This window comes from Schistocerca nitens, chromosome 4 (assembly GCF_023898315.1).
Source record: "Schistocerca nitens isolate TAMUIC-IGC-003100 chromosome 4, iqSchNite1.1, whole genome shotgun sequence".
In the NCBI taxonomy this organism is placed as follows: Eukaryota; Metazoa; Arthropoda; class Insecta; order Orthoptera; family Acrididae; genus Schistocerca; species Schistocerca nitens.
In genome coordinates, this window is record NC_064617.1 from 173240554 (window position 1) to 173267779 (window position 27226).

Below are 27226 nucleotides of genomic sequence, written 5' to 3' on the forward strand. Positions count from 1 at the left end.
GGATATTGTGAAAGGAGGGGTGGGATCCAGAGAAAGTATTTTTTATGGTTAGCCCATTGGAGGGATCCCATAGCTTAGGTAGCATTTAAGGAATAGGATGTGTGATTGGGTATTACCCCGGGAGAGGGATACTTTTCTGAACTGGTGCAGAAAGATGGAGCATGGGTCCATTGCAGCATGTGCAAGTTGGTAGGCGGTGAATAAACACAGGAAAGAAGGGAAGGGTTGTACACTGAGAAGAGTAATGCTTTAGAGAATACTAACAAAGGAAATATCACAGGGTTGTGAAATTTTTGGTTGACCCAAAATTAATATGTGTATACATTCAGACTACAAATCTTATACCTTCTAAAACTATTTAATTTACTTATGCAAAGGTGACTCGAGATGAAATGCAATAATGTATCATGCCTTTGTGTTACCACAGCAATCATTAAATGAATATTGAAGATAGTAAACACTGAAGTTCCTGTTTATTCATTAACAGTTTTCAGCAAAGAGAATGCAAGTAGAAGTATTGAATGAACTGTTAATGTCATAGGATTAAGAAATATTACATCTGAAGTAAATTTAAGAGAGGAAGAATATTCTGTCTCACCTGCAAGTAAAAAGCATGATGAAAAAGCACTTATTAGCAAATGGAGAACGTTCTAGACAAGAACATTTTATATTGTTTGTGTTTTTTGAAGCTAATAAAAACACAGATACTGAGTGAAAGAGGAAAGGAAAATCTGTGGGCTCAATATTTTTAAGGAATCAGGGAAATAATATGGTGAAAAATTCTAAAGGAGAATTTTTGCATACTACAGAGCTATACATAAGAAAGAGATGTTTTGACTGCAAAACAGTAATCAGAATGATTATGACATCCAGAAGAATGTATACAGAATGAATCTTCACTCTTCAGCAGCGACCAAGCTCCCAGGTTTGAGGCCCAGTTTGGCACACAGTATTAATCTGCCAGGAAGTTTCAGGAAGCTTGTATGCTTGAAAACTGACCACTGAAGTTAACCAGTGTTGTTGGTACTCCAATTTCAGGCTTCTGTACAGACTGAAAACCTCTGTTAGGGCTGTACACATGATTGAAAAGGAGTGTTAAGTTATTTGGATATTGATATTTCTGACAGAGCAGTAAGTTGTGGGGCAGTGAGTCATCACTCTTCTGACTGGTTTGATGCAGTCCACCATGAATTCCTGTCCTGTGCCAAACTTTTCATCTCAGAGTAGCAATTTCAGCCTACATCCCTGTCTTCTTGTGCAGTTACCCTCTACAGCTCCTTCTAATACCATGGAAACTGTTCCTTGATGTCTTAACAGATGTCCTGTCATCCTGTCCCTCCTTCTTGTCAATGTTTCCTGTATGTTCCTTTCCTCACATATTCTGCAGAGAACCTTATCAGTCCACCTAATTTTCAACATTCTTCTGTAGCATCACATCTCAAATGGTTCAATTCTGTTCTTTTCCAGTTTTTCCACGATTCATGTCTTACTAGCATACAATGCTGTGCTCCAAACGTAAGTTCTCAGAAATTTCTTCTTCAAATTAAGGCTTATGTTTGATATTAGTAGACATCTTTCCTCCAGGAATACCCATTTTCCAGTGATAGTCTGGTTTTTAAGTCCTCCTTGCTATGTCCATTGTGGGTTATTTTGCTGCCTAGGTAGCACGATTTGTTAACTTTATCTACTTCATGATCTCCAATTCTGATGTTGAGTTTCTTACTGTTCTATTTCTGTGAATTCTTATTACTTTGGTCTTTCTTCAATTTACTCTCAGCCCATATGCTGTACTCATTAGACCCTTCATTCCATTCAACATGTCCTGTAATTCTGCTTCACCTTCACTGAGGATAGCAGTGTCATCAGTGATTCTTATCATTGATATCCCTTCATCCTGAATGTTAATCCCATTCTTGAAGCTTTCTTTAATTTCTGACATTGCTTCTTTGATGTATAAACTGAACAGTAGGGCCAAAAAACAACACCCCTGCCTTACACCCTTTTTAATCTAAGCACTTCATTCTTGGTCTTCTAGTCTTGCTGTTCCCTCTTGGTTCTTGTACATACTACATATTACCTGTCTTTCCCTATAGCTAACCCCTATGTTTCTAAGGATTTTGAATATCTTGCACTATTTTACATTGCTGAATGCTTTTTCTCAGTTGATGAATCCAATGAATGTGTCTTGATTTTATTTTTCAGTCTTGTTTCCATTATCAAACATGACATAAGACATGCCTCTCTGGTGCATTTACCTTTTCTAAAGCCAAACTGATCATCATCTAACAGATACTCAGTTTTCTTTTTCATTCTCCTGTATATTATTCTTGTCAGCAAATTGGATGTAAGAGTTATTAAGCCAATTGTGCAATAATTCTTGCACTTATTGGCTCTTGCAATCTTCAGAAATGTGTGGATCATTTTTTTCTGAAAGTGTGATGGTATGTCACCAGTCTCATACATTCTACACACCAATGTGAATACAGAGAAAAACTTTGATTTTATATTCTCCAATCTTTTAAGTTTCTCGTGATTCTACACCATAAATTCATAGCCGCTGTGAAAAACCCATAAGATCAATGCTAAAAATTCCCTGATTTTACATTTCTTGCTAGTTAGGCTTACATCAATTCTAAGCTCTTACTTGATGTCTCGCTTGACTTTGTCCTGCTTCCTTCCTTTTGACATTTGATGTGACTGAACAAGTTATAAGTGACTCAAAAGACAATGGTTTGCACCACAGGTGGTGGCACAATGAAGGGAATATTTTAGGCCATTGTGGAGATGGGAGATGTAAGAGACAAAATGCTGATGTAATCCATGATCAGTATTACCAATACAATTTGCAATGTTTAGCTTTGCTGTGCAAATATGATACAACTAGTGCAAGGTTGCAGTGGTAATTGAAAAACAAGGTAGTCGACCGAAGTGTTCCAGACCCAGCCAATACGTGAAGGGGCCCAGGCAACACCTTTTCTTGTGCCACTTACAGCTCAGTCTCATCTTTTTGCATATATTTTTGATGTACTGTATTCAGCAACAAAATCACTCATCAACCTTTTTAAATTCAAACAATGAGTCCTGAAGATTATGCTCGGTGAAGTGAAAAAAAAAAAAAGGGGGGGGGGTCACCCATTTCCGGCTAGTGAATTCTTATTGGCTGGTGACCTGTTAAGACAGCCAACAGCCAGTGCAGCCACCACACCACACTAACACACTTAAAATGAACTCAGATACTGGGTGTGTAGAAAGAGGGAGTGACCCTCCAACAATGGGAGTGCAAGTAGGTGTGAAAGAATTTTGTGAAGTGCTAAAAATATACTTTTCACGCAGATGATACATGCTATGACAGAGGTGTCATACAGAAATAGTACAAGCATTTTGTGATAGTACATTTTAAAGACTTTTGCATTCAAATCTGACATGATACATTACTCATGTATACACACTGTGGATCGTAAAGATTGGCAGCAGTGATAGAGGGCTTGAAGTGAAACTGTAGCACATCATTATGAGCTTTCTTTCAAATTTATATTTTACACAGTGTACAAAAATTCACTGAGCCAACTTCTAATAAGCTTGTAATGTCAATTGAGGAAGCAAACTCATTTTTTCAGTCTCTGTTTATCTCGTCAAGTATAAAATAACACTTTAACAGTGGTGAACATATGAAGTGCAGCTCATAAGAAAAGCATTAAACAATAATAGCAATGGTGTCAAAGTATGTCATTAAGCAGATGTCTGCATCTATGCTTATGGTTTAATGGCTTAGCTGCTGCGATGTTTTTGGTGTAATTCAACATGTTCATCAATTTTTGCATTTTTATGGGTGAGTGTAAACAATAATTTCTCAAAAACATGTTTTGAACGTGTAATTTGTAGTCATGGCATGTCAGAAAACAACTTGATTACATTGTAGCAGATACCATTTTAATTTTTTGAGGAGTTTTTATTTGCTGTTACACATTTGTGATTTTTTAAGAACTGATGAAATTATTTACCACAAATTATCGTATAAACATTGTATTGTACATTTAATTTCCTTCACTTAGACAGATTTTATACAAAGTATTCGCAAGGATTGCGATTTTTAATCATATATGCCAATTACATGTGTTTTTCTAATATTTTGGGGGTTTTTAACATTTTCCTCAGTTCTACATTTTCCTCTTTTTTTTCCCTTCACTTTCATATATGCTGAGTCAGTCCTTACAACAATAATTTCGTTTTCAATTTCTTCACTTATTTTATGCAGCCTTTTTGGCTTTGCTTCCCTGCACTTCCTATTTATTTCATTTCTAAGTGATTTATATTTCTGTGTACCTGAATTTCCCTGAACATTTTTGTACTTCCTTCTGTCATCAATCAACTGAAGTATTTCTTCTGTTACCCATGGCCTTTACACAGCTTCCTTCAGCATACCTATGTTTTTCTCTTCCACCTCTGTAATTACCATTCTAGAGATGTCCATTCATCTCCAGCTGGACTGCCTACTGAGCTGTTCATTATCACAATATCTATAGCCTCAGATAACATCAAATGTATCTCTTTATTCCTTTGTACTTCTGTATCCCACTTGTTTGTGCCTTGTTTCTTCGTGACTAGTCTCTTCAACTTCAGCCTAGTCTTCATCATTAACAAATTTTGATCTTAGTCTATATCTGTCCCCTGGGGTGTGTTTACAGTCTAATATCTGATTTCAGAATTGCTGCCTGACCATGATGTAATCTAACTGAAATCTTCCTGTATCCCCTGGCCCTTTACAAATATACCTCCTCCTCTTGTGATTACCGAACAGATTATTCACTATTACCATCTGAAATCAGTTAGTCTTTCTCCTTTCTCATTCCTAGTATGAAGCCCATATTCTCCTGTAGCCCTTCCTTTTGCTCCTTCCCCTACAACTGCATTCCAGTCCCCCATGACCAATAAATTTTCATCTCCCTTTACATACTGAATTAGCTGTTCAATGTCCTCTTATATTTTCTCTGTGTTTTCATCTTCTGCTTGCGACATCAGCATGTATACTTGAGCTATCATTGTCAGTATTGGTTTGCTGTCAATTCTGACGAGAACAACCCTATCATTCAACTGTTCATAGAAACTCGCTCTCTGCCCTATCATCCTATTCATAATGAATCCTACTTCTGTAATACCATTTTCTGCTGCTGTTAATATTACTCTATTCATCTGATCAGAAATCCTTGTCCTCTTTCCATTTTACTTCACTGATGTCCACTATATCTAGCCTGAGACTTTTTCCCTTTGCAGATGTTCTAACTTCCATACCAAGTTCAAACTCCTAACATTCCACTCCTCAACTCATAGAATGTTACTCCAGGTAGGAATATCAACATCATAGGAAAAGACAGATTGGTACTTACCATAAAGAAGATACATCAAGTTGCAGACAGGCACAATTAAAAGACACTCACGTATAGCTTTCGGCCACAGCCTTCATTAGTAAAAGAGAGACACACACATGCACAATTCACACACACCATTCACACACACACAAGCAAACACATCTCACATAAACATTAACTCCAGCATCTCTTTCACTGATTATTCAGTCTTTCTCTCACTGTCAGCTCCCTATTGGCAGTCTCTCTCGGAGATCCACATGGGGGAGTATTCCAGAATCTTTTGCCAATGGAGAGATGATCATGACACTTTTTTCAATTACATTGCTCGTCATTAATGCAGTAGTTTCCATTGCCTTCTGCATCTCCATGCTCTTGATAATTGTTGATTCTTCTACCTTTAGGGGTAGTTTCCCACCTCAATGACAAGAGAGTGCCCTGTAACTCAGTCTTCTCCTATGCCTTTTTTGACAATGCTGTTGTTGGAGTGAGGGTAACATTAACCCAGAAGTCATCAGCCACCACTGATGATGATTTTTATTCAAAATTTAGGTAGTGGCAGGGTTTGAACTTGAGACTGAGGACTTTTGATTACTATTCAAAGAGGCCACCCCTGTACCATGGGTGCAGTAGGAGATAAACAACAACTGTTTAATATAACTGAAGAAACAGCAGCTGTTTTACAGTAGTAGCATTCCTCTCAATTTTATTGTTAAGTTTAGCCTGTGCTGGTACAAATAGTTACAGCAATATAATGGCAGATAATTCATTAATCCTCTTTCTAATAACTACTTCAGTTTCTTAACCTATATAGTGATTTGTTCCCCATTCTGAAGGTACTTCTTCATCATGAGGTCTGCTGAACACAATGATTCAAGAATTAGTATTAGCATGAAATTTTTTGTACATGAATTTTATACCTAAACTGTTCCATCAATCAATAATCTCTAGTCATCTAGGCCACACATAGAAGAAAATGCTGTAGTCTAGCTTACCATTTATTTTTGTAACTGGTGATGAGTATTCAGTGCTTCGAATTGCTGATTCATACTGAGATGGCAAAACTCCAGATGGTAACAACTGTAAGAAAGTAATATGAGGAGTTGCATTTGAGAGCACAATTTTGCCTAAAATCTCTCTTCCTTCTGTTGTAACGATACCTATTGCTTCACCTGAACTGTCAAGCAATATTTTTTCCACAGCCTGTAATCAGAACAAGAGGTTTTCAGAATTTTCTAGGAAACATCAAAAGAAAATGACTAGCCTAACTCCAGAAAATGTTAATAGTTAGTGCTATGTAACATAGTAAACTTAAGAAGTACTGTATATTATATATCTCAAACTCAATAAGACTGATACTATTCCTCAGATGTTGTCAATACATTTGAAATCAACATCATATATTATGAGATGTGCACCTGTACTGATTTTCAGTAATAAGCCTAATAGGAAAGCACAACACTCAGAAATTTGGAGGAGCCAACTTCAACCCTCAATGATTTATGTATAACATGGCTTATTGTGTCAGAGAGAAAATTCAATTAAAAAAATCATCTGTATCTACATCTACAGTCCGCAAGCTGCCTTGCAATGTGTCACAAAGGGTACTCTGTGTGCCACTGTCATTTCCTCTCTTTTCTGCTCCATTTGTGAATGGTTCACAGGAAAAATGATTGCCACTAGGCCTCCATGCGGATTCAACTATCTCTAAGTTTATCTTCACAGTATTTTGACAAGATTATGTATGAGGAAGTACTGTATAAGGGGCTGTCAAAAAATTTCGATTTGAGGGCATTGGTGCATCATGTATGCAACCTAGTGTGACTCCAACATGGATATACAAGCACCGATGTGTTTGCGGTAAATGTGGAAATGTGTACTGTCATGACATTATTATCAAATGCGTCCAAAAAGGACCAAGATGCTGTTATCTGTTTCTTGACTGCCAAAGGACAAATACTGGTAGCTGTCCACTGGACAATGAAGAATGTCATAGTGCAGCATGTCTGTTGAAAACCACCATTGTGGAATGGTGCACTAAGTTCCATGCTATTTGCAATTAGACAAAAGACACTAGTCATTCTGGGAGGCCAGCCTCATCCACTACACCAACTCAAGTGGTTGATACTTGAGCATCTGCCATCTAGTCCTGATCCCTTCCCATGTATTTATCACACCTTCGTCCCTTAAAAAAGACCTTCAAGGGCCAAAGTTTCCTGTTGTACGAGGATGTGCAGCAGGCATTTATGGACATCCTCATGCAGCAGGATATGGTGTTTTACCAAATAGGTATCTTCAACCTGCTGCATTGGTGGGATGATTGCCTCAATCCTCACAGTGATTTCACCTGCTTGGCATACCAATTCTGAACTGTACAACCTTTGAATGTAAACTTTTTGACTGACCACCATATTTTTGGCCATTCTTAGGATGTATGCTCTTGGAACTTTTAACAGTAAGACACACTGTGATGCAGAATACCTTTCTTGCAGCATCTCCCACTGGAAATGCTTGAGCATCTTCATTAAGCTTTCATGATTATTAAATGCACCTGTAATGAAACATTGTGCTCTTCTTTGAATATTTTCTATTTCCTCTATTGGCCCCACTTGGTAAGAATCCCATATCTATTTGTATCATAATCTATCTATATCATAATGCCTCAGGATAATTGCATTTCTCTGCAGTATTGATATTACACTGAGATGTGTGTTTGCAGCACAGCCCCACAGTTTCACACCATAATAAAGCTATGGGTAGAGTCTACCATTATACGAAATTTTTAATGACTGCATTTGATAATTTTTATCCACAATGTTCCAGTTATGTATTTCTTGGTAGAATGATCTGTATGAAGTGATACGGAAAGTTATTGATAGTTAAAATGTATGCATGCTTCATCAGTCTGAAAGTTGCATGTTGTGATACACTGATGAGTGTAAAGGAGTTGTATATTTGCTGTAACGCCCCTGAATGCCAGCCATGGACTTGGAGAATCCCCAACATTAGACATCTTTTGTGAATTCTAAGGCTTCCCTTTCACTTCTGAGTAACTTATGACAACGTCTCTACTGATTTATCATGTAGTGATATATTTGCAGTCTTCAGTTTTAAACCTCTTTAATGCCAATGTTTGCTGCATTCAACAAAAACTATTGAACTGTTCCCCACATTATTATGTATGTTGCAGGTGTCAAATCTTCTACTGGTAGCCAAAGATAACTCCCGTAGATAATCTGATATCTTGGCCTTCTCAAGTGTTCTAGTACAGTTTTCCTGGTTTCCATTGAACGCACACTGAATTTAACCATATCTTACAGTTACCTAACAGTATTTTCACACCTTTACTCACAAACAGCTTAAAATTAATTGATCTGAACATACAATTTTGGTTTAGAAGAATCACCATATCACAATTCAGTAAATACAGAAACCCATTTTGTGCATGTCAGTTGTTTGGACTAAAATTGTACATATGATCATACAGAGTCATTTGAGACCTTTTCAACATCTAATATGTTGCAGAGATTGTAAAAAGGAAGTTAATTAAAGCACTTACGTATTGAGATTTGTGCTGAAAATTGACATATGAACATAATCAAAACTGCTTAATCAATCAATTGATCAATGGTATTTTTGTTTAACAGTACTTATCACTCTGTGAAAGCCCAACATAATAAGTAAATTTATTCCCTACTTTACTCTGCAGATTATGAGCCTGAATTAGTATGGCTAGCACCAAACTCTCATTTCTAATATTTAGTCTATAATTATAGATAGAAGAGATAAATTATTTCTTTTAGGTCACAATATAATATATATTTTATCAGTAAACTATGAAAGTATTGCAGATGATGCTACTACCTATGAGAGTGTTATTGGTGGTGATAGTAGTGGTAGTAGTACAAGTAGTAGTAGTAGTAGTAGTAGTAGTAGTAGTAGTAGAAGTAGAAAAAGAAGAAAATCATGGTGATGATTAAGAAGAAACAGTAGGCACTACAGCCTTCATGCAGATATTTAAAGGACAAAAAAGGTAAAGCATTCATATAAAAATTTACAAAAAATTCATTTAATGCTATTATTACAATGCATTAAAAAACAGTGTGATTGTAGCTTAACATTGTTTTTCACTCATGCCTTCACTGATTTCAAAGTGAAGAGCTATTGCAAATAACATATTCAAGACATCTGACCTTCCATGATGTAGACCCTACATATTAATGACAGATTCAAGTGTCTTGTCTCAGTGAATCTTATCAGGCAACAGCAGGTAGATAAGATAAACTGTCAAGATAATATACTGCAGCTTGTTACATCAGTAGTTGCAGTACTGTAATCACAAGTGTTTATGAGTGTGCTACATTTGCAGTGAAGTTGAAACTGAAAAAAACTTGATTTTTTATATGTGCTCTTAACACAATACCATGGCAGGGCGAAAGTTCTTAAGTTTTTTCACAGATAAATCATGGTCCCCGTTCTCATCTGACAACAGTGAGCAGCCTACAAGACGCAGATTATCAGTGTCAAGATCAGGGCGGTTTAAAGAACAGAAAAAGAGAAGACCAGCTTTGGAAGAAGCGACTTTCAACCCTGAAGAAAAAACAGAAAGTGTAGAAGCAGCCAAACAAGAAGCTAATGTTTTACCTAGTGATTGGGAATCAGTTGTTGAAGATATAGCAAATATAGCTTCTGAATATGATTCAAAAAATGAAGAGTTAGAACGTAGGCAGGAAACACTGAAAAGAATACGTAGTCAGATACAGTGTGAGCAGAAAGGTGCATCAACTTAATGAACCTCTCTGCAATGCTTGCCTTAAAGTAAGACAATACTCTGAAAGTGGATCTAAGCAATGAGATATGGTACATCATGTCTGTACTTATATTTCATGTGAGTACCTTGCTTTGTGATTTTATAACAGTGCTCTCTAGCTTTGAGAAAGACTTCCAATTTCTTGATGCAGAGAACATAATTGAACAAAAAATATATTACACCCACAGTCTTTCATATATACATATGTATATTTTTTGTCTAGTAGATGCTATAGATTGTTGTGCAGAATTACAGCACTGATTGTTTTTAAGATTTTACAGAGTTGAGTGAGTTTTGATAGAGATGAACAGGTGGTTGTATGAGAGTGTACAATAACTAGTCACAAGAGGTATTAGCTATCACTCACGGATCAACTTCTGCATGTCAGTTGACATGCATGTTTTTCTGCATCTGTAGGAGGAGTTTAATGTGCTGTTGCTGATAAGGCCACAAGAGAGGAGCTAGATGAGGAAAACATACATTGATGAAATTCATTTGACATTCACTGAATTCTCATGAATTATAAATATATTTGGAAAAAACTTTTCATCAGTGAAGTATGCTAAGGAAGTTTATATCCATGAGTTACTGAATTGTATTCATATTTAGTGCATGGTCTAGCAACTGGTTGTCTGAAACACTGTATCTCATCAAAATCTAATTTATTTATTACATTGCACAGAAAATTATCCCATTTTCACAGACAATTTAAAATCTGAAATGACAGTGATAATAAATTAGAATATTTAACAGTAAAACAAAATGAAAAAAAAAGAAATATGTAAGAGAAGATCAACAACTATTTTTTCAACTGCTTTTTCCATTTTCTACATGGATGTAATTTGTCATTGGAGTCTGTGAAAATGTTTCCTATTTCTTAGTATGAATGTGATCAGTTATCCTAAATGGTGAAAATGTCTCAAACTATCTTTACTGTAATCATGCCACATGTGAGAAAAAAGAATATCTACTCAAATTATTGATATATTCATTTTTAATGTTCAGGGCTGTGTTGTCATTGGTCTGGTGTCAAGATTTCCATGGCAACTGTCACAAGAAGTATATTGACATATGTAGCAGTGTTCATTGGATTCACAGGGCTAAGTCACAGCTCCTTTTAATTTTGTGCAAGAGAAAACTGTAAATTCAGTGTATCAGTGAATGAAGTGGAGTTGTTATAATATTTTTGTTTGTGAGCATAAACAGAAAAAGTAAATTTTTCACACAAGATATTTTTTAAAAATCTGTGTTACAGTGTCCTATGGAGATATTTGTTAGACAGGAGTTTTCATGTTGCAAACATTTCTGAAATTTTTGCATACAATTATATTGTATTTACATCATGTGTGCATAATTAATTATTTCTCATGCCATATGTGAATATATTAATACATGTTGCAATAAATTTTTATTTCGATGATATGTCTTACGTATTATATCACTGGTAATGTTACCAAAGATTCAATCAGTGCAGTCCCAAGAAGAGCATATTTAATATTTTCAGTGAGCTCTTCAAAGGCTAAAATATTGCTGCAGATTGTAGTACCAATATTCAAAACTGTTAGTAAGAGACTACACAGTTTAAGAGAATTTATACAGATTTATCATTCTATACATTATGCAGAGGATCCTTAGTACAGCAGTAGTTTTGCATAAACTGACATCTGCCCTTAAGTGAACCATAAGAAAAGCACTGTTGACACTTTCCTTCCCCCCATACATACATATTTTCCTAGTGAAAATCTAATATACTGACAGCAGTCATGATTCTCTTTTTCCTTTGGATATGTAATATTTTATGAATGAAGCAGTCCAGTTGGTCACCTTGAACAAATTAGTGATGGCATTAATAATGCAGAGAGGGGGGGATATAACAAAAGCTCGCAATATACCTCTTAAAATTTTTACTACAGAGAAAAGAAGGGAGCAAACAATTGTCAAGTCAAAAATGTTAATTCAGTCTCAGTAAATTCATACATGCTTAATTTCTAATGACATGATATCCTGTGACACACTTAAAAGTTATTTCATATAAAGGAGAATTCTGTCATAATGGAACAAACTGTGATGAATGTACAGGTACACAAGAGCAAAAAATATGATTATTTTATTACAGAAATGCATCAGTCAAAATTTACAAGCTAAGATTTTTTCCAGTGACTGCAGCTGGTCATAACACCTACTGAACAACAACTAAGAGGTATCTGGAAATACCAATAACATGTTTGATCATATTATTGGGGGTTGGTGACAACTGAACTACTCTATCAAGCACCACACCAAACAGGGACACATTGAATGACATTAATCCAGTCCCAATAAGATAATGAGGCATTTCATACCTGCTGTAAGAACTAAATTTCTGTTTTTCTATTCCCAGGTAACAATTGAAGCTCTTGTTTGATACATAACAATTGCTTGGTTTGCAAACATATTTACAGATTACCCGCTTACCATCACAACAGGAAAATTAGTGGTCAAAGACATATGATGTAGGAAACAAGCATGAGTGGTTAGAAGATCTTGAACAGAAATTACAAAAAGATACACAAATCAGTTCTCTCCCAGTATCATTACTCCTAACCTAAAACAGACTGTTCAACTGTTTACTCAAAATATTTGTTTATACATTATTTATTTTTTAAAAGAGTTGATATACTTTTCACCCAGCTGTTATTAAATTGACATGTAAAATTGAGTTTAATATACACAGGCTTCAGACATCAGTGTTGCTGTTTTTCTTACAGGCATATGCACAACTTATTATTTTCTAAAATTATTTTTTGAGTTTCTACAGAGATTGTAAAATCTTCAAGAAATGCATTCATAAATGCATTCATGAATGCATGTTACAGTTATTGTCCAAGCAACACATTTGGCTTTTGTTAAAGATAGTGAAATACATGTATGTCTTCCTGGAGCCCAATATACAACAATTCACAAACCTGTCATATGTATCTTGTTGTGGACCTTTGTTTCAGAATCATCAAATATCTTTCTGCAGTTTTATTTTGATTCACTGATAACTAGTCTTGTGTCTGTAATTGCATAAATCAGATAAGTATTTGACTTTCTGTGTGGTTTATTTTCAACAGTGTCTGTGTGAACCCCTTCACTAGAATTGACATTCATTGCTATCCAATAAGTTTTGAGACTTTTATATTGAATCTTCTCAGTGAGATTTGGAGTATAGTACATTGATTAAGGAATAATTCCCATTGCTTCTGTGTATATAAATTCCCAAGAAAGATTTTAACTCACTGAGTACACTCATTCTCAAAATTTATTTTTAGTTTATTCTTAGCATCTGTAAGTTTGTTTTTCACAATTCCCAGCAATCACAATATTAACAACGTGTATTAGCAGATAAAAATATTTGTGCCATCAAAGTTGCCAACTCTATAAGCATATATTAGCTGTAGACTGCTGAAAACTATTTTCTTTCTTAAAGATATTATGTGTAAAATTCCACACTCTTGATGCCCACTTCTGTCAATATATGGCTTTATTAAGTTCACAAACTAGTTCTTCTTTGTTCTTTACATCTTGCAGAACTTTCATATAAATCCGTTCACTACTTTCTCATGTAGAAAATAAGTCTGTATATGCATTTGTTCCACAAAACAGTCATGTTTGTTTACCAGAATACAAATAGTAGTCAATGTAATGAGTCAACCAACTGGTGCACAGGTCTCCTCATAGCCACTTCATTTTTATGTGCACAACTTGTGACAGCTAAATGTGTCTTGAGTGTTTCAATATTTCCAAGTGTCACGTTTTCCTTTGAACAATCATTTACTGTCAAAGTCTCTTTCATTCAATGGTAGTGGTGTATACGTCCACATTTCATTGCTGCAAGAGAGTCCATATTTCCTCATCAAATCAATTATCAACATCTTAAAAATTCAGATATAATTTCCTCACACTAATTTTTATGTTCAAGCTAATAGTGCAGGTATCAAGTTTTTCTTATTAATCTAGTAAATAATAGCACAGTTTCTTTTTTTACATGTTATGAAGTCATTAGATCTGGATTTCCTCAATCTGATTGTTCAGCTCTGTTGGAGTTAGATTCCCTCTAATATTCTAGATCAGAGGATCCCAAACTGGGGGGCGCACCCCCCTGGGGGGGCGTGATGATGTTGCAAGGGGGGCGCGGGTGGAGTTAGCGGTATAAACCTAATATTTCTTTTTAATATCGATATTTTAATAAAAATGAATGTGCAGGTATTAATGAAAGATTATGGTGCTAAATGCAATCGTTTGGGGTCCCACTTCCCGCAATCCTATCTCAATAACCTATCCTAGAACATACTTACAGTGAAAATGTGCTAAATTCATTAGACAAAAAATTGCAGGCAACTGGTATATTTTGTGATCTGTCAAAGGCATTTGACTGTGTAAATCACAATATCCTTTTAAGTAAACTAGAATATTATAGTATAACAGGAAATGCTGCAAAATGGTTCAAATCTTATATCTCTGGCAGGAAACAAAGGGTGTTATTAGGAAAGAGACATGTATCAAGCTATCAGGCCTCATCCAACTGGGAACTAATTACATGTGGGGTCCCACAAGGTTCCATTTTGGGGCCCTTACTTTTTCTTGTGTATATCAATGACCTTTCATCAGTAACATTACCAGATGCCAAGTTTGTTTTGTTTGCCGATGATACAAACATTGCAATAAATAGCAAGTCAAATGTAGTCTTAGAAAGATCAGCCAATAAAATATTTGTGGACATTAATCACTGGTTCCTAGCCAATTCTTTGTCACTAAACTTTGAAAAAACACACTACATGCAGTTCAGAACTTGTAAGGGGTGTCCCAAGAGTATATGTCTAACATACGATGACAAGAAGATAGAAGAAGTGGACAGTGTTAAATTCTTGGGATTACAGCTTGATAATAAATTCAACTGGGAGGAGCACACCACAGAACTGCTGAAGCGTCTTAACAAATCTCTGTTTGCAATGCGAATTTTGTCAGACATAGGGGATATAAAAATGAAAAAGATGGCATACTATGCTTACTTTCATTCCATAATGTCATATGGGATTATTTTTTGGGGTAATTCATCAAGCCAAGCTAAAGTTTTCCGGGCACAAAAACGTGCAGTGAGAGTTATATGTGGTGTGAACTCAAGAACATCCTGCAGAAGCCTGTTTAGGGAACTAGGGATACTAACTACTGCTTCCCAATATATTTATTCCTTAATGAAATTTGTCATTAAAAATATATCACTTTTTCAAACCAACAGCTCAATTCATGGAATCAATACTAGAAATAAGAATAATCTTCACAAGGATTTAAAGTCACTTAGTCTTGTACAAAAAGGTGTGCATTATTCAGGAACACACATTTTCAATAACTTGCCAGCAGCCATAAAAAGCTTAACAACCAATGAAATTCAGTTTAAGAGAAGCCTAAAGGATTTATTGGTGGCCAACTCCTTCTACTCCATTGATGAATTTCTTAGTAAAACCAACTGATTTGTATATAAGTACAACATAACTTCTGCACAATTTCAGTGCAGTAATGTGTTCATTGAAAATTTGTGTGTGTGTGTGTGTGTGTGTGTGTTAGTATAATCTAACTTCTGCACCATTTCAGTGCAGTAATGTGTTCATTGTAAATAAGTATTACAGTAGTTGTATTACCTTATAAATAAATAAAAAACTTTTTTATTTTAAATTCGGTGCATTAGTATTTGTAAAATGACTCTTAGTGTTCATTAAAAAATGACGATCATTCCACTTGGGACCTGTGGAATGGTACATTAGCTTATTTGTTTTAGTTGTAAATATTTGTCATGTATTGTTGTTTTTCTGACATGTTCCACATCCTGGAGGACCTCCTCACTACGGATCAATTGGAATGAAAGTAAATCTAATCTAATCTAAACTGCTTTTGAAGATCACGTTTAGAATGTCACACACAGAAACTCTCAAAATTACAAAGGCGATATGCATTAATTCTAATATATCAGATTTGTAAACAACTTACTCCTGACAATTGGAAAACAGAAAAGTCAGGTATTAACTATTCTGTACATTCGTACACATGAACTGAACGTAATCTTGTTATAACTTTTAGCTGTAGTAGGCTATGTTCATCAGAGTAATAATCACGTATACAGTGTAACTGCAAAAATGCCGTTTTATTACCCTGTCAGCCCGCGGATCCCCATGTTATGCGATTACAGTGACTTTAATACACTGTATACGCTTCAAATGAACTGGCGGGTTCGTAATTTGGACACCAGAAAAATGTGCACGACGTGAACGTGAAACTAGTACAAGTGTTCGTTCTGAGCAGAGTACTTCACACCGTTCTGGAAACATTGTCGTGAGTGCTAACAATGAAACATAACCCAGCTAGGTATACAATGAAGTCCATTAATGAGGCTATTTTTTTTTTTCAAACGGTCAGTACTACAGCTCTTTTATTCGGATTACTTATCTGACAAAACAGATATTTTGCTTCTGCCTTTTTGAAATACGGCATAATTTCGTGTCAAATTGGTGTATGTTCTTTGCTGCGACAATGGCTTCTTTTGGTACGAGTACAGAGATAACTGCTTGGCACTGTGCACAGTTTCCAGCGATGTGTGAGGTGTATCCATGACCTTATTTAATTACTATGAAATTTGACAACCAATTCACTGATGTTATCTCAAAACTTATAACATTTCGTTTATAAGTAACGAAAAATAGGGGCACGAAAATGATTTTCGCATAAAACCCCAGGCTGCACTGCTCAGAACAGCACCGCAGAACAGGTAGCAAATTCTTAGGGTGCCTGTGGGCTGTTTCCGCCCTAATCCGGGAAAAGCCTGTTTCTCCCAGCATGAGCCCTGCTCGGCCACCAGGTTGCAGACAGACAGTGCACTGACTACCTGCGCTGCGGCTGGGCTTTCCCGTTCTTCGCCCCACTCCTCACAGGCAGTCATCTGAGGTGCCGACAGACGACAGTAGCTTTCCTTTATTTCGTTGGTTGCTTGCAGTTGTTGACACATCTGATGTATTGGATTTTTCTGATATCACGTTGAATCTTTCACAGTTATGCCTGAGTAAAATCAGTGTTAGTGCGAAATTATACTGTTAACTTCTTAATTTTCTTTTTACTTCACCATGAGTGTCGTGAAAAGACGTCAATATAATGATGATTATATCAAATACGGTTTTGCTTCTATACAAAAAAATGGTGTTGACCAGCCGCAATGTGTTATTTGCTATGAGGTATTCAGCAATGATTCCATGAGACCTTCGCGTCTGGAACGCCATTTGTGGACAAAGCGTGGTGCATTGAAAGAGAAGCTGAAGGAATTTTTTGCTGCAAAATGTGATAATTTGAAACGGATGAAGTTGGACACTGCTGGATCCTTCGCTCAGACATCAGAAAAGGTACTGGAAGCCTCGTATGAGTTATCGCTACTTATTTCAAGGACCAAGAAAAGTCATATTATCGGAGCGACACTAGTCAAACCCTGTTTGTTGAAAGCTGCTGATATTGTTCTTGGGTCAGAAAGTAAACAAAAACTTTCACAAATACCGCTTTCTGACAATACTGTAAAATGTCGGATTGATGATATAGCCGAAGACATACAAAATCAATTAGTTACGGCCGTCAAACAATCGCAGTTTTTCGCAATACAGTTAGACGAGAGTACCGATGTTGTAAATTGTTGCCAACTGCTAGCTTTCGTTCGCTATATAGAAAATGAAGCAATTAAAGAAGAGTTGCTGTTCTCTGCAGAGTTAAAGACAACTTCAACAGCAATTCATATAATGGCAGCTGTCTCTGAATTCTTTTGTAAAAATGAGTTATCATGGCAGAAACTGATAGGCGTATGCACAGACGGCGCCCCATCAATGCTTGGATGTCACTCAGGATTCGTGCAGATGGTCAGAGAAAAAAACCCTAGTGTTACTGCTATCCACTGTGTAATACACCGTCAAGCATTGGCAGCTAAGACACTTCCAAAGGAACTCAATGATGTTTTGAAATTGTGCATCAAAATCGTGAATCATATTAAAAAGAGTGCGTTAAATTCCAGGTTATTTACGGCTCTTTGTGAAGACTTGGGAGCAGAGTATAAAACACTTTTATTTCATACAGAACCACGCTGGCTCTCAAAAGGAAATATGCTAGGAAGATTATTTGAACTTCGAGACGAAGTGATGCAGTTTTTGGAAAATAACAAACATACTGAATTGTATGTGGAATTTAGAAAGCCCGGTGTTCACGTTGCATTGGCTTATCTGTCAGATATTTTCGAATCTTTAAACACATTGAATCTGAAATTACAAGGTGGAGAGTCAAACATAATTTTTCATCGGGATGCCATCAAAGCGTTTACTGATAAGTTGCAACTACGCAAACGTAAAATTTTAGCCTGCAATTATTCCTGCTTTCCCAGATTGTCTGGAATCCTGGAAGAAGCCCGATTTCACAACAATTTTAAGGATACTGATACTAAGAGTAAAATATTGAACCATTTGCAGCACCTCATTGATGAATTGGAACGATACTTCCCTAACAGTTGTTATGATAAAATTTATTATAGGTTAGCGACGGATCCATTTCACGTTGACGTGGATGTGTTGCCAGACAGACTACAAGAGAAAGTCTTAGAAATGAAAAATGATTCTGCAGTGAAGTATGACTTTGAGAAGATGGATAAGCCTTTATTTTGGGTGAAATATCTCACGGTGTATCCCAGTACAGCAGAACAAGCACTGAAACTGTATTTACCATTTTCAAGCACTTATTTTTGCGAAAGAGCATTTTCAGCGGTAGTGGCGATAAAAAATAAGCTTAGGACCAAACTCAGTATTGCCAATGATTTACGTTGCGCAGTTTCTACTATTCAGCCAAGAATTCAAAATCTTGTAAAAAATATGCAAGCTCATCCTTCACATTGATTTATTTGTTTGTTTCTTGCCATATGTGTGTGGAAATAATATTTTTATAATGAATACGTCACATTTCAAGAGAACTTGTTATTTTTCTCCTAACTATCCTTACATGTAGGTATTACTGTAAAATTATAAAAAAATATTTTGAAGAAACAATATAAAATAAACATAGTGAATCTGATTTAAATATAAATACTGCGTGTGATCCTTATGGATTCTGATGTTACGTGTGGTATGTTATTTCAACTAATAATAGTATTTCTTCTGGATGAAGACACAGCGAAAGTTTATCCTAGATATGGCAAGCGAAGAGTAGTCCTAAAATCGTATACTGGTGAAGAAATGGTGTGCAGCAAGGGAATGTAATCAAGGTAAGGAAGTTGTTTTATTCATATTTTTTAAAGTTCTGTGTAGTCTGCAAAATTATTTCGTAAAACTTATTTTTTATTTTGTCTGGTTCTGGGAACTGGGCCTTTGTCGCCGCTCAGTAACTGTCGTCGTTGACATAAATGCCAACCTATGCGCAATGACAATGGGGAGCGCTATAGGCGTACAAATTAGTGATGTTCGTCAACACCGTGACTGAGTGACTATTTTTGATAATGAATGAAAGTAATAAACTATACTCAACTTAAAATAATGGCCCACATCCACTAATCTGCAAAGGTCGCAAATATTTTTCCTTGTTTACCAAGGACTTTCTTTACTTTAGGAGTGGCTCATAATCACTAGACTAGACTGATGATGTAATAACTGTGACTCGATACATTAACAGCCCACCATGTTACATGACGTCACCATCACAAATTTTTCGCCGGCCGGAGTGGCTAAGCGGTTCTAGGCGCTGCAGTCTGGAACTGCGCGACCGCTACAGTCGCAGGTTCGAATCCTGCCTCGGGGAAGGATGTGTGTGTTGTCCTTAGGTTAGTTAGGCTTAAGTAGTTCTAAGTTCTAGGGGACTGATGACCTCAGAAGTTAAGCCCCATAGTGCTCAGAGCCATTTGAACCAATCACAAATAAAAATATTTTTTTTTAGGGGGGGGGGGGCATGGAAGTTTTCTTTTCGGCAGAAGGGGGGCGTGACAAACAAAAGTTTGGGAACCTCTGCGCTAGATATTCTGCTTTATTGTAGACTATCTCATCAATTCCAATGGCCTCCTTTACAATGGAGTCATCACTGATTCCGCCTTTAAACATAGGCAGAAATTTATTTTCTACAAAAATTCTATCCCTTCTACAAACAATTTTATTTTGTTCAGGACAACATAATCTGTAACCATTGGAACAAAAACCTATCTTGAAATACTTAAATAGCTTGGTTTCTAATTAGCTATACCATAATTCCTTAGAAGCACACATTTAAAACAATTGCCAGCCGTTTATATAGTACATATGAACAAAAGGTTGTTTGATAACAACAGAGGTATCTTCTATTTTCATTCAAAATTTCTTTCAACAAACTGTGCTTTCAATATCATCTTCCACAACCTACTGTGCTAACAAAAACTTATCTGCTTTAGCAACTTTAATTCTAATTGGACTTTCAAGTTTCCTTACATTAGTAAGAAGGACTAATTCATAAACTAAATAGTTTGTTACTCCTCCAGGTAAACACTGCACATTTGAAGAAATACTTCTCAGGGTTCTTCTTGCATCAGATATGTATTGAATATCAAGCTTTTGGCAAGTACCTCTCCATGGTCATCAACAGGAGTCAACACTTAGGCTGTGAAGCACTTTATTTATTTGGACAAATTATGTGATGAGGACACTAAAAAGTCATGAAACTTCAGTATGCTACCAGACATTATTTTGATGTGGAAATGGACACTTGATGCTGAAAGGTAACAGAGAAATAAGATACTCACTCACCATTTAACAAATAAACATTGTAACCAATTTTCTTCCTTTATAAATATAGACATAATCCCTGGTAGTGTACCAAAATTCTGTAATGTCATGGCATTCCCATGACATAATTTGACCAAAAAAATAAAGTACTACATGGCTTTTGGATAACTTCTGACAATGATGATGATAGAGGGAGTCATCCATAGTTTGAGACTGAATACATATCTGATATTGCAAGAACTCTGTGAATCATTTATTCAAGAATATCAATGCAAAATGCTACATTTTCAATACTGCACAATGTTATCTGTATAACTTCCAGTAACAGCTGCAAAAGATTACTTACCTAATGTCCACTTGTTATGGCAAATTTGCTGCAACATTTGTGGAGCAGTTACTTTTATGATTTGCAGTAATAGTATTTTACATTGTGCTCTAATATTACATAATTTTTCACATCTATGGCAGATGAATTTGGTCTGAGATTTATTGTTTGCATAAAACATACTTTGAGTAATGTTTGTTGCTTGATACTGTAGCCAGTCTTTAATTTAATGATCTCTTTACACCTTTCAGTCCATTATCTTTTGGCTCTTTCCCTAATAGTATATTTTACAGAACACAGTTTAAATGCATGCTAGATAGTCTCCAAGAAAGCAACAATAATTTAAAATTCTGCAAGCATTCTTAGCAGCAAACTGCATACGAAATCAGTTTCTGCAGTAGTAGTGTCTATTGCTTTCAGATCACATACTAACCAGCCAGACTTCAATAAGTGATTTTTTGAGCATATCAGTATTAACAAAGTCTCTCATAGTAAAAGTTGCTTGCAATATAAAATAACAGAAATTCCAGGTTTATCAACAATATTAGGAAAAGGATAGATTGTTAATCACTGTAAAGGCACAAGGAAAAAACTGTTACACATTATAGCTTTTGGCCAAAGCCTTCTTCAGCAAAGAAAATGTACACACATTCACACTCATGCCACAAGGGGCAGCAACTGTTGGGTGGAGGATGTGGGGACAGAAGGTTCCCATAGGTTCAAGCCATGAAGGGATGGATCCAGATGGGCTGGGTTGTGCAGTTCCCATTGAAATCAAGCACATTTTGTTTGTCTGCATGTTGTGCCACAGGATGGTCTACTTTGCTCTTGGCCACAGTTTGGCAGTGGCCATTCATCCTGATGGACAGCTGGTTGGTAGTCATAACAAAATAAAAAGCTGTGCAATGGTTGCAGCAGAGCTGGTATATGACATGGCTGCTTTTACAGGTGGCCCAGCATTTTATAGGGTAAGATAAGCCTGGGATAGGAGTAAAATAGTAAGTGGAAGCTTTTTCCTCAATATCCCACCTCACGATACTGTGCCTGGCAGTCTCTGCTCCCTGCGCACCCTGCCAGACTGTGTTCCATTCTCCTCTCACCCATACCATGCTATCCCTCCCTCCTTCCTGCCCACTGCAGATTACTATTCAGATGACAGTCATATTCTGGTCAGAGCTGCCAGTAGTAGCAGTCATGCTTGCATGAAGTGTGCTTGTTTGTTTGAATGTGTGTGTGTGTGTGTGTATGTGTGTGTGTGTGTGTGTGTGTGTTTTCTTTGCTGATGAAGGCTTTGATTGAAAGAGTCTTTTCACTGTCTACAATTCACTGCATCATCTTTATGGTGAGTAGCAATCTATCCCTTTCCTAATATTCAACAATGGAAAAAACAGGATGGAATGTAACAGTATCATGAAAAGAACAGTTGCTACTCACCATATAGTGGAGACAGTAAGTCGCTGATAGGCACAACAAAAGGAGTGTCAGAAAATGAGCTTTCAGCCAAAAGACCTTTTTTGGAGACAGAACATAGACACACACACACACACACACACACACACACACACACACATGTTTGCAGTCTTTAGCAGCTGAGGCCACACAGTGAACAGCTGCACATGATGGGCGATGCAACGGGGTGATTGGGGTAAGGAGAATGCTGGGGCAGGGAGGGGGAGGAATAGCAGGGTAGGGATGGGGGACAGCAAAGTGCTGCTTGTGGGATACAGGGATGAGGTGAAGAGAGGGAAGGGCAGCTAGGTGCAATCGGGAAGTTAGACACAGCGGAAAAGGAGAGAGGTAAAAAGACTGCGATTGCATTAGTGGAATAGAGGACTGTGCTGGAATGGGAACAGGGTTGGGGCTATAGGATAAGGAAGACTAATGAAGGCTGAGGAAAGGAGGGTCAGGGGAACATAGGGTATATTGGAGGGAGAGTCCCCATCTGTACAATTCAGAAAAGCTCTTGTTGGTGGGAAGGATCTCTGTTCCTATTCCAGCACTACGCAGTACTTTGTTCCACCAATGCACCCACCTCCTGTTCCACTATCCCCCCCCTCCTCTTACCCTCCATCTAACCTCCCTACTGCACCTAGCTGCCCTACCCTCTCTCCACCTCATCCCTGTATGCACCTACAAGGAGCACTTTACCATCCCCCACCCTCCCCTCCCCAGCCTTGTCCTTCCCCCCACCACCATATGCATCTCCCACCACGTGAAGCTGTTTGCAGTGTGGCTCAGTGCCGAGACTGCAGTCATGTTTGTGTGAGTTGTGCCGTCTTTTTATTGTGCCTATCTGCAACTCAGCATCTCCGCTATACAGTGAGTAGCAACTATGCTTTTCGTAATACTTTTCCTAATATTCTTGTGGCTATATCTTTTGACTTTGTAGTCTGAGTTAACAATTTTCACAGATCATAAGCAATCTTTTTGTCCTTGGCTTACTCAGTGTGGTTAAGTGAAGTCATTACTCTGCCTGCCATTTTCCCGATATCCTTACAATCGAACCGTCCTCTGTGCACCTTATTCAACTGTGTCACCTTCAATAAACTCAGCATGAAGCTGAGAGGGGCACCGAAGGCACCAAGTGCAATATCTGTAGACAGGGTAGAGGAAGGGTGTGAACCAATATGTCACGTATGTGGAGAAATGTTCTCAAACTGGCATTGCTCGCATTTGATTAATATAAGAGAGGGAGCATTCAACATGTTTTATCCCTTACCTAATGATGTTTTCTTAACTGGATTGGTGATAGTGCCACAGCTCTCAATCCTTGAAGAATGATCTCATGGACATATTTGTTGAGAGTGTTGAAATATCACAAACATGTCATGAAGAGGAGCTTTTGAGTCTACAGTGGGCAGCAGAGACTCACTATCAATTGTTTGGAGTCTTCCAAGCTGACAAAAAGTGTAATGTTTCTGGGAGTTATTATTGTAGTCTATTCTTGAATAACAATATGGAGAATAATTTTACTGCTTGCCGTTTTCTGGTGTTTTAGTAATCTGTCCTTATTCAGCAAGATGATGAACCATTTTATTGCTTACTGGATGTGAGGTGATGGTATGACACGTCTACCCAATTCAGAATGCCAAAATCTTGCTACCAGTTTCATTATTCTTTTTGTTCCTCACATTTAGCAACTGTTTTTCCCAGATGGTTAAGAGATTTTGAACATATGTGGATAACACGGAACAAACAGTAGCTTGACCACAGGTGTACTAAGATTACCATCATATTGTACTAAATATGAAAATGAGGAATACATTTTCTACATGAGATAAAAAATTATAAATTATCTGATTGAGTAACACAAATAATTTAGTTTATTAATAATGCTGTAAATGTTTTTAGCTAAACAGATAACCTTAGTAATAGCAAAGCATGTAAAGTACATATCTTTTAAAATATTTTAATGCAGCAGTTTTTACATTTTCTAGCACCATTATGCAGTTTTGCTGTTACATGCTGTACATCCCTTCGAAAAGAAGAACCTTCATGGATGTGGAACAAGTTAAGGTAGATATTCACAAAAGCAAAGAAATTATGGAAACTTAATTTGGTTACAATCTCAACAATAAACTATCACTACACTGTTTAGTGCTATTCACACTTATGTTACAGAAATTTAATCAGGTAGATTAGAAAGAAAGCTGCTACTCTAAGAAAAAGGGTTGTCTCCAAAGTTATACCATACAGATACTGTTTGCCTGCTATTTGTAGTCTAATATTATTTGATTATTCTCCATTTTATTTTGTCCTTATTCCATATTGACAAAGAGTCACCATGTTAAGTTTTAGATTTGGCACTGTTAATGTTAGACGGTGGGCACATGCCCTTCCTTTCACCACCACTTTACACCCTTGGACAGAATCTGCATATCCCAGCTATCTGTGTTTAGTGTTACTCATGTGAAAGTTCGTGAATGTTTTCTAAATGTTTGCAAATAATGTAAATCAGTTAGGACATTGGTACCAGCCTGAAATTTACCTAACTGAATATAGGAAACTGCTTAAAAACCACATCCAAGATGGCCTACTCAACAGCCCTCATCATTAATTTGTCATGTGGATTCAATCTGGAGCCAGCATGCCTGCCCACATCCTGGAAGTGGTGTGCTAACACTCATGCCCATCCTGGAGGGTAGCTAAATGTTATTTGATTATTATACTATTTTTCAAGGCAAATGAATTTTATTTACAGTACATAATGCTGTAACACTTTGGTCTGCCAGGTAGAATTTTTTTATTCTCACAAACAAAACCTTTGGCAAGGTTACAAGAATATGCCAACAGGATAAGTTGTCTTGTTATGTTCTGACAGTGCTTAATTTATGAGGTATTCCATTGCTTTCCCTGTGAAGAATCTTTTACAAAAGCCAATTGAGAGGCAACAAAGTTTTACTCAGTTAAATTTGTCAGTATTCTGTTATAAGTCAGTTTCTCAAACACTTCTGAAAACTTAGGAAGGAGTGGCATTGGCATGTAATTAGATGTGGTTTGCTTATCTTCAGTTTTGTAGATCTGTGTTACTATAGAATATTTAAGTTGGTCAGAAAATATGCCGAAAGTCATTGATTTATTACAAAGATATTTTAAGGGTGTACCTATAGAGCCCCATGAACCATGGACCTTGCCATAGGTGGGGAGGCTTGCGTGCCTCAGCAATACAGATAGCCGTACCATAGGCACAACCACAATGGAGGGGTATCTGTTGAGAGGCCAGACAAACATGTGGTTCCTGAAGAGGGGCAGCAGCCTTTTCAGAAGTTGCAGGGGCAACAGTCTGGATGATTGACTGATCTGGCCTTGTAACACTAACCAAAATGGCCTTGCTGTTCTGGTACTGTGAACGGCTGAAAGCAAGAGGAAACTACAGCCATAATTTTTCCCGAGGCCATGCAGCTTTACTGTATGATTAAATGATGATGGCGTCCTCTTGAGTAAAATATTCCGGAGGTAAAATAGTCCCCCATTCGGATCTCCAGGCAGGGACAACTCAAGAGGATGTCATTATCAGGAGACAGAAAACTGGCGTTCTATGGATCGGAGCATGGAATGTCAGATCCCTTAATCAGGCAGGTAGGTTAGAAAATTTAAAAAGGGTAATGGATAGGTTAAAGTTAGACATAGTGGGAATTAGTGAAGTTCGGTGGAGGAACAAGACTTTTGGTCAGGTGAATACAGGGTTATAAATACAAAATCAAATAGGGGTAATGCAGGAGTAGGTTTAATAATGAATAAAAAAAAAACAGGAGTATGGGTAAGCTACTACAAACAGCATAGTGAACGCATTATTGTGGCCAAGATAGACACAAAGCCCATACCTACTACAGTAGTACAAGTTTATATGCCAACTAGCTCTGCAGATGATGAAGAAATTGATGAAATGTATGATGAGATAAAAGAAATTATTCAGGTAGTGAAGGGAGACGAAAATTTAATAGTCATGGGTGACTGGAATTCAAGAGTATGAAAAGAGAGAGAAGGAAACATAGTAGGTGAATATGGATTGGGGCTAAGAAATGAAAGAGGAAGCCGCCTGGTAGAATTTTGCGCAGAGCATAACTTAATCATAGCTAACACTTGGTTCAAGAATCATGAAAGAAGGTTGTATACATGGAAGAACCCTGAAAATACTAGAAGATATCAGATAGATCATATAATGGTAAGACAGAGATTTAGGAACCAGGTTTTAAATTGTAAGACATTTCCAGGGGCAGATGTGGACTCTGACCACAATCTATTGGTTATGAACTGTAGATTAAAACTGAAGAAACTGCAAAAAGGTGGGAATTTAAGGAGATGGGACCTGGATGAACTGAAAGAACCAGAGGTTGTACAGGAAGCAGAGGATCAAATAGGTAAAAAGACGAAGGCTAGTAGAAACTCTTGGGTAACAGAAGAAATATTGAATTTAATTGATGAAAGGAGAAAATATAAAAATGCAGTAAATGAA

The 27226-nt window shown here is 36.9% G+C and overlaps 2 protein-coding genes across 2 annotated transcripts in view; one reads left to right on the forward strand and one right to left on the reverse strand.

Annotated features, from left to right (window-relative positions):
* Positions 1–27226, reverse strand: part of LOC126252970 (pyridine nucleotide-disulfide oxidoreductase domain-containing protein 2-like) — a 169989-nt gene that overhangs the window by 70411 nt on the left and 72352 nt on the right. Inside the window, exon 7 of the mRNA XM_049953991.1 lies at positions 6359–6566. Within this exon, the coding sequence (XP_049809948.1) occupies positions 6359–6566 (208 nt within the window). The remainder of the gene's footprint in view (positions 1–6358; positions 6567–27226) is intronic.
* On the forward strand, positions 9687–11532 carry LOC126252971 (uncharacterized). Its single transcript, XM_049953992.1, has 2 exons — positions 9687–10251; positions 11179–11532. Exon 1 carries the CDS (start codon positions 9788–9790, stop codon positions 10151–10153), a length of 366 nt encoding a protein of 121 aa, XP_049809949.1. The 5' UTR covers positions 9687–9787; the 3' UTR covers positions 10154–10251; positions 11179–11532.

What these genes read in the sequence shown, in the direction of transcription:
- LOC126252971 (XM_049953992.1), top strand. Translation starts at nt 9,788, where the DNA reads ATGGCAGGGCGAAAGTTCTTAAGTTTTTTCACAGATAAATCATGGTCC.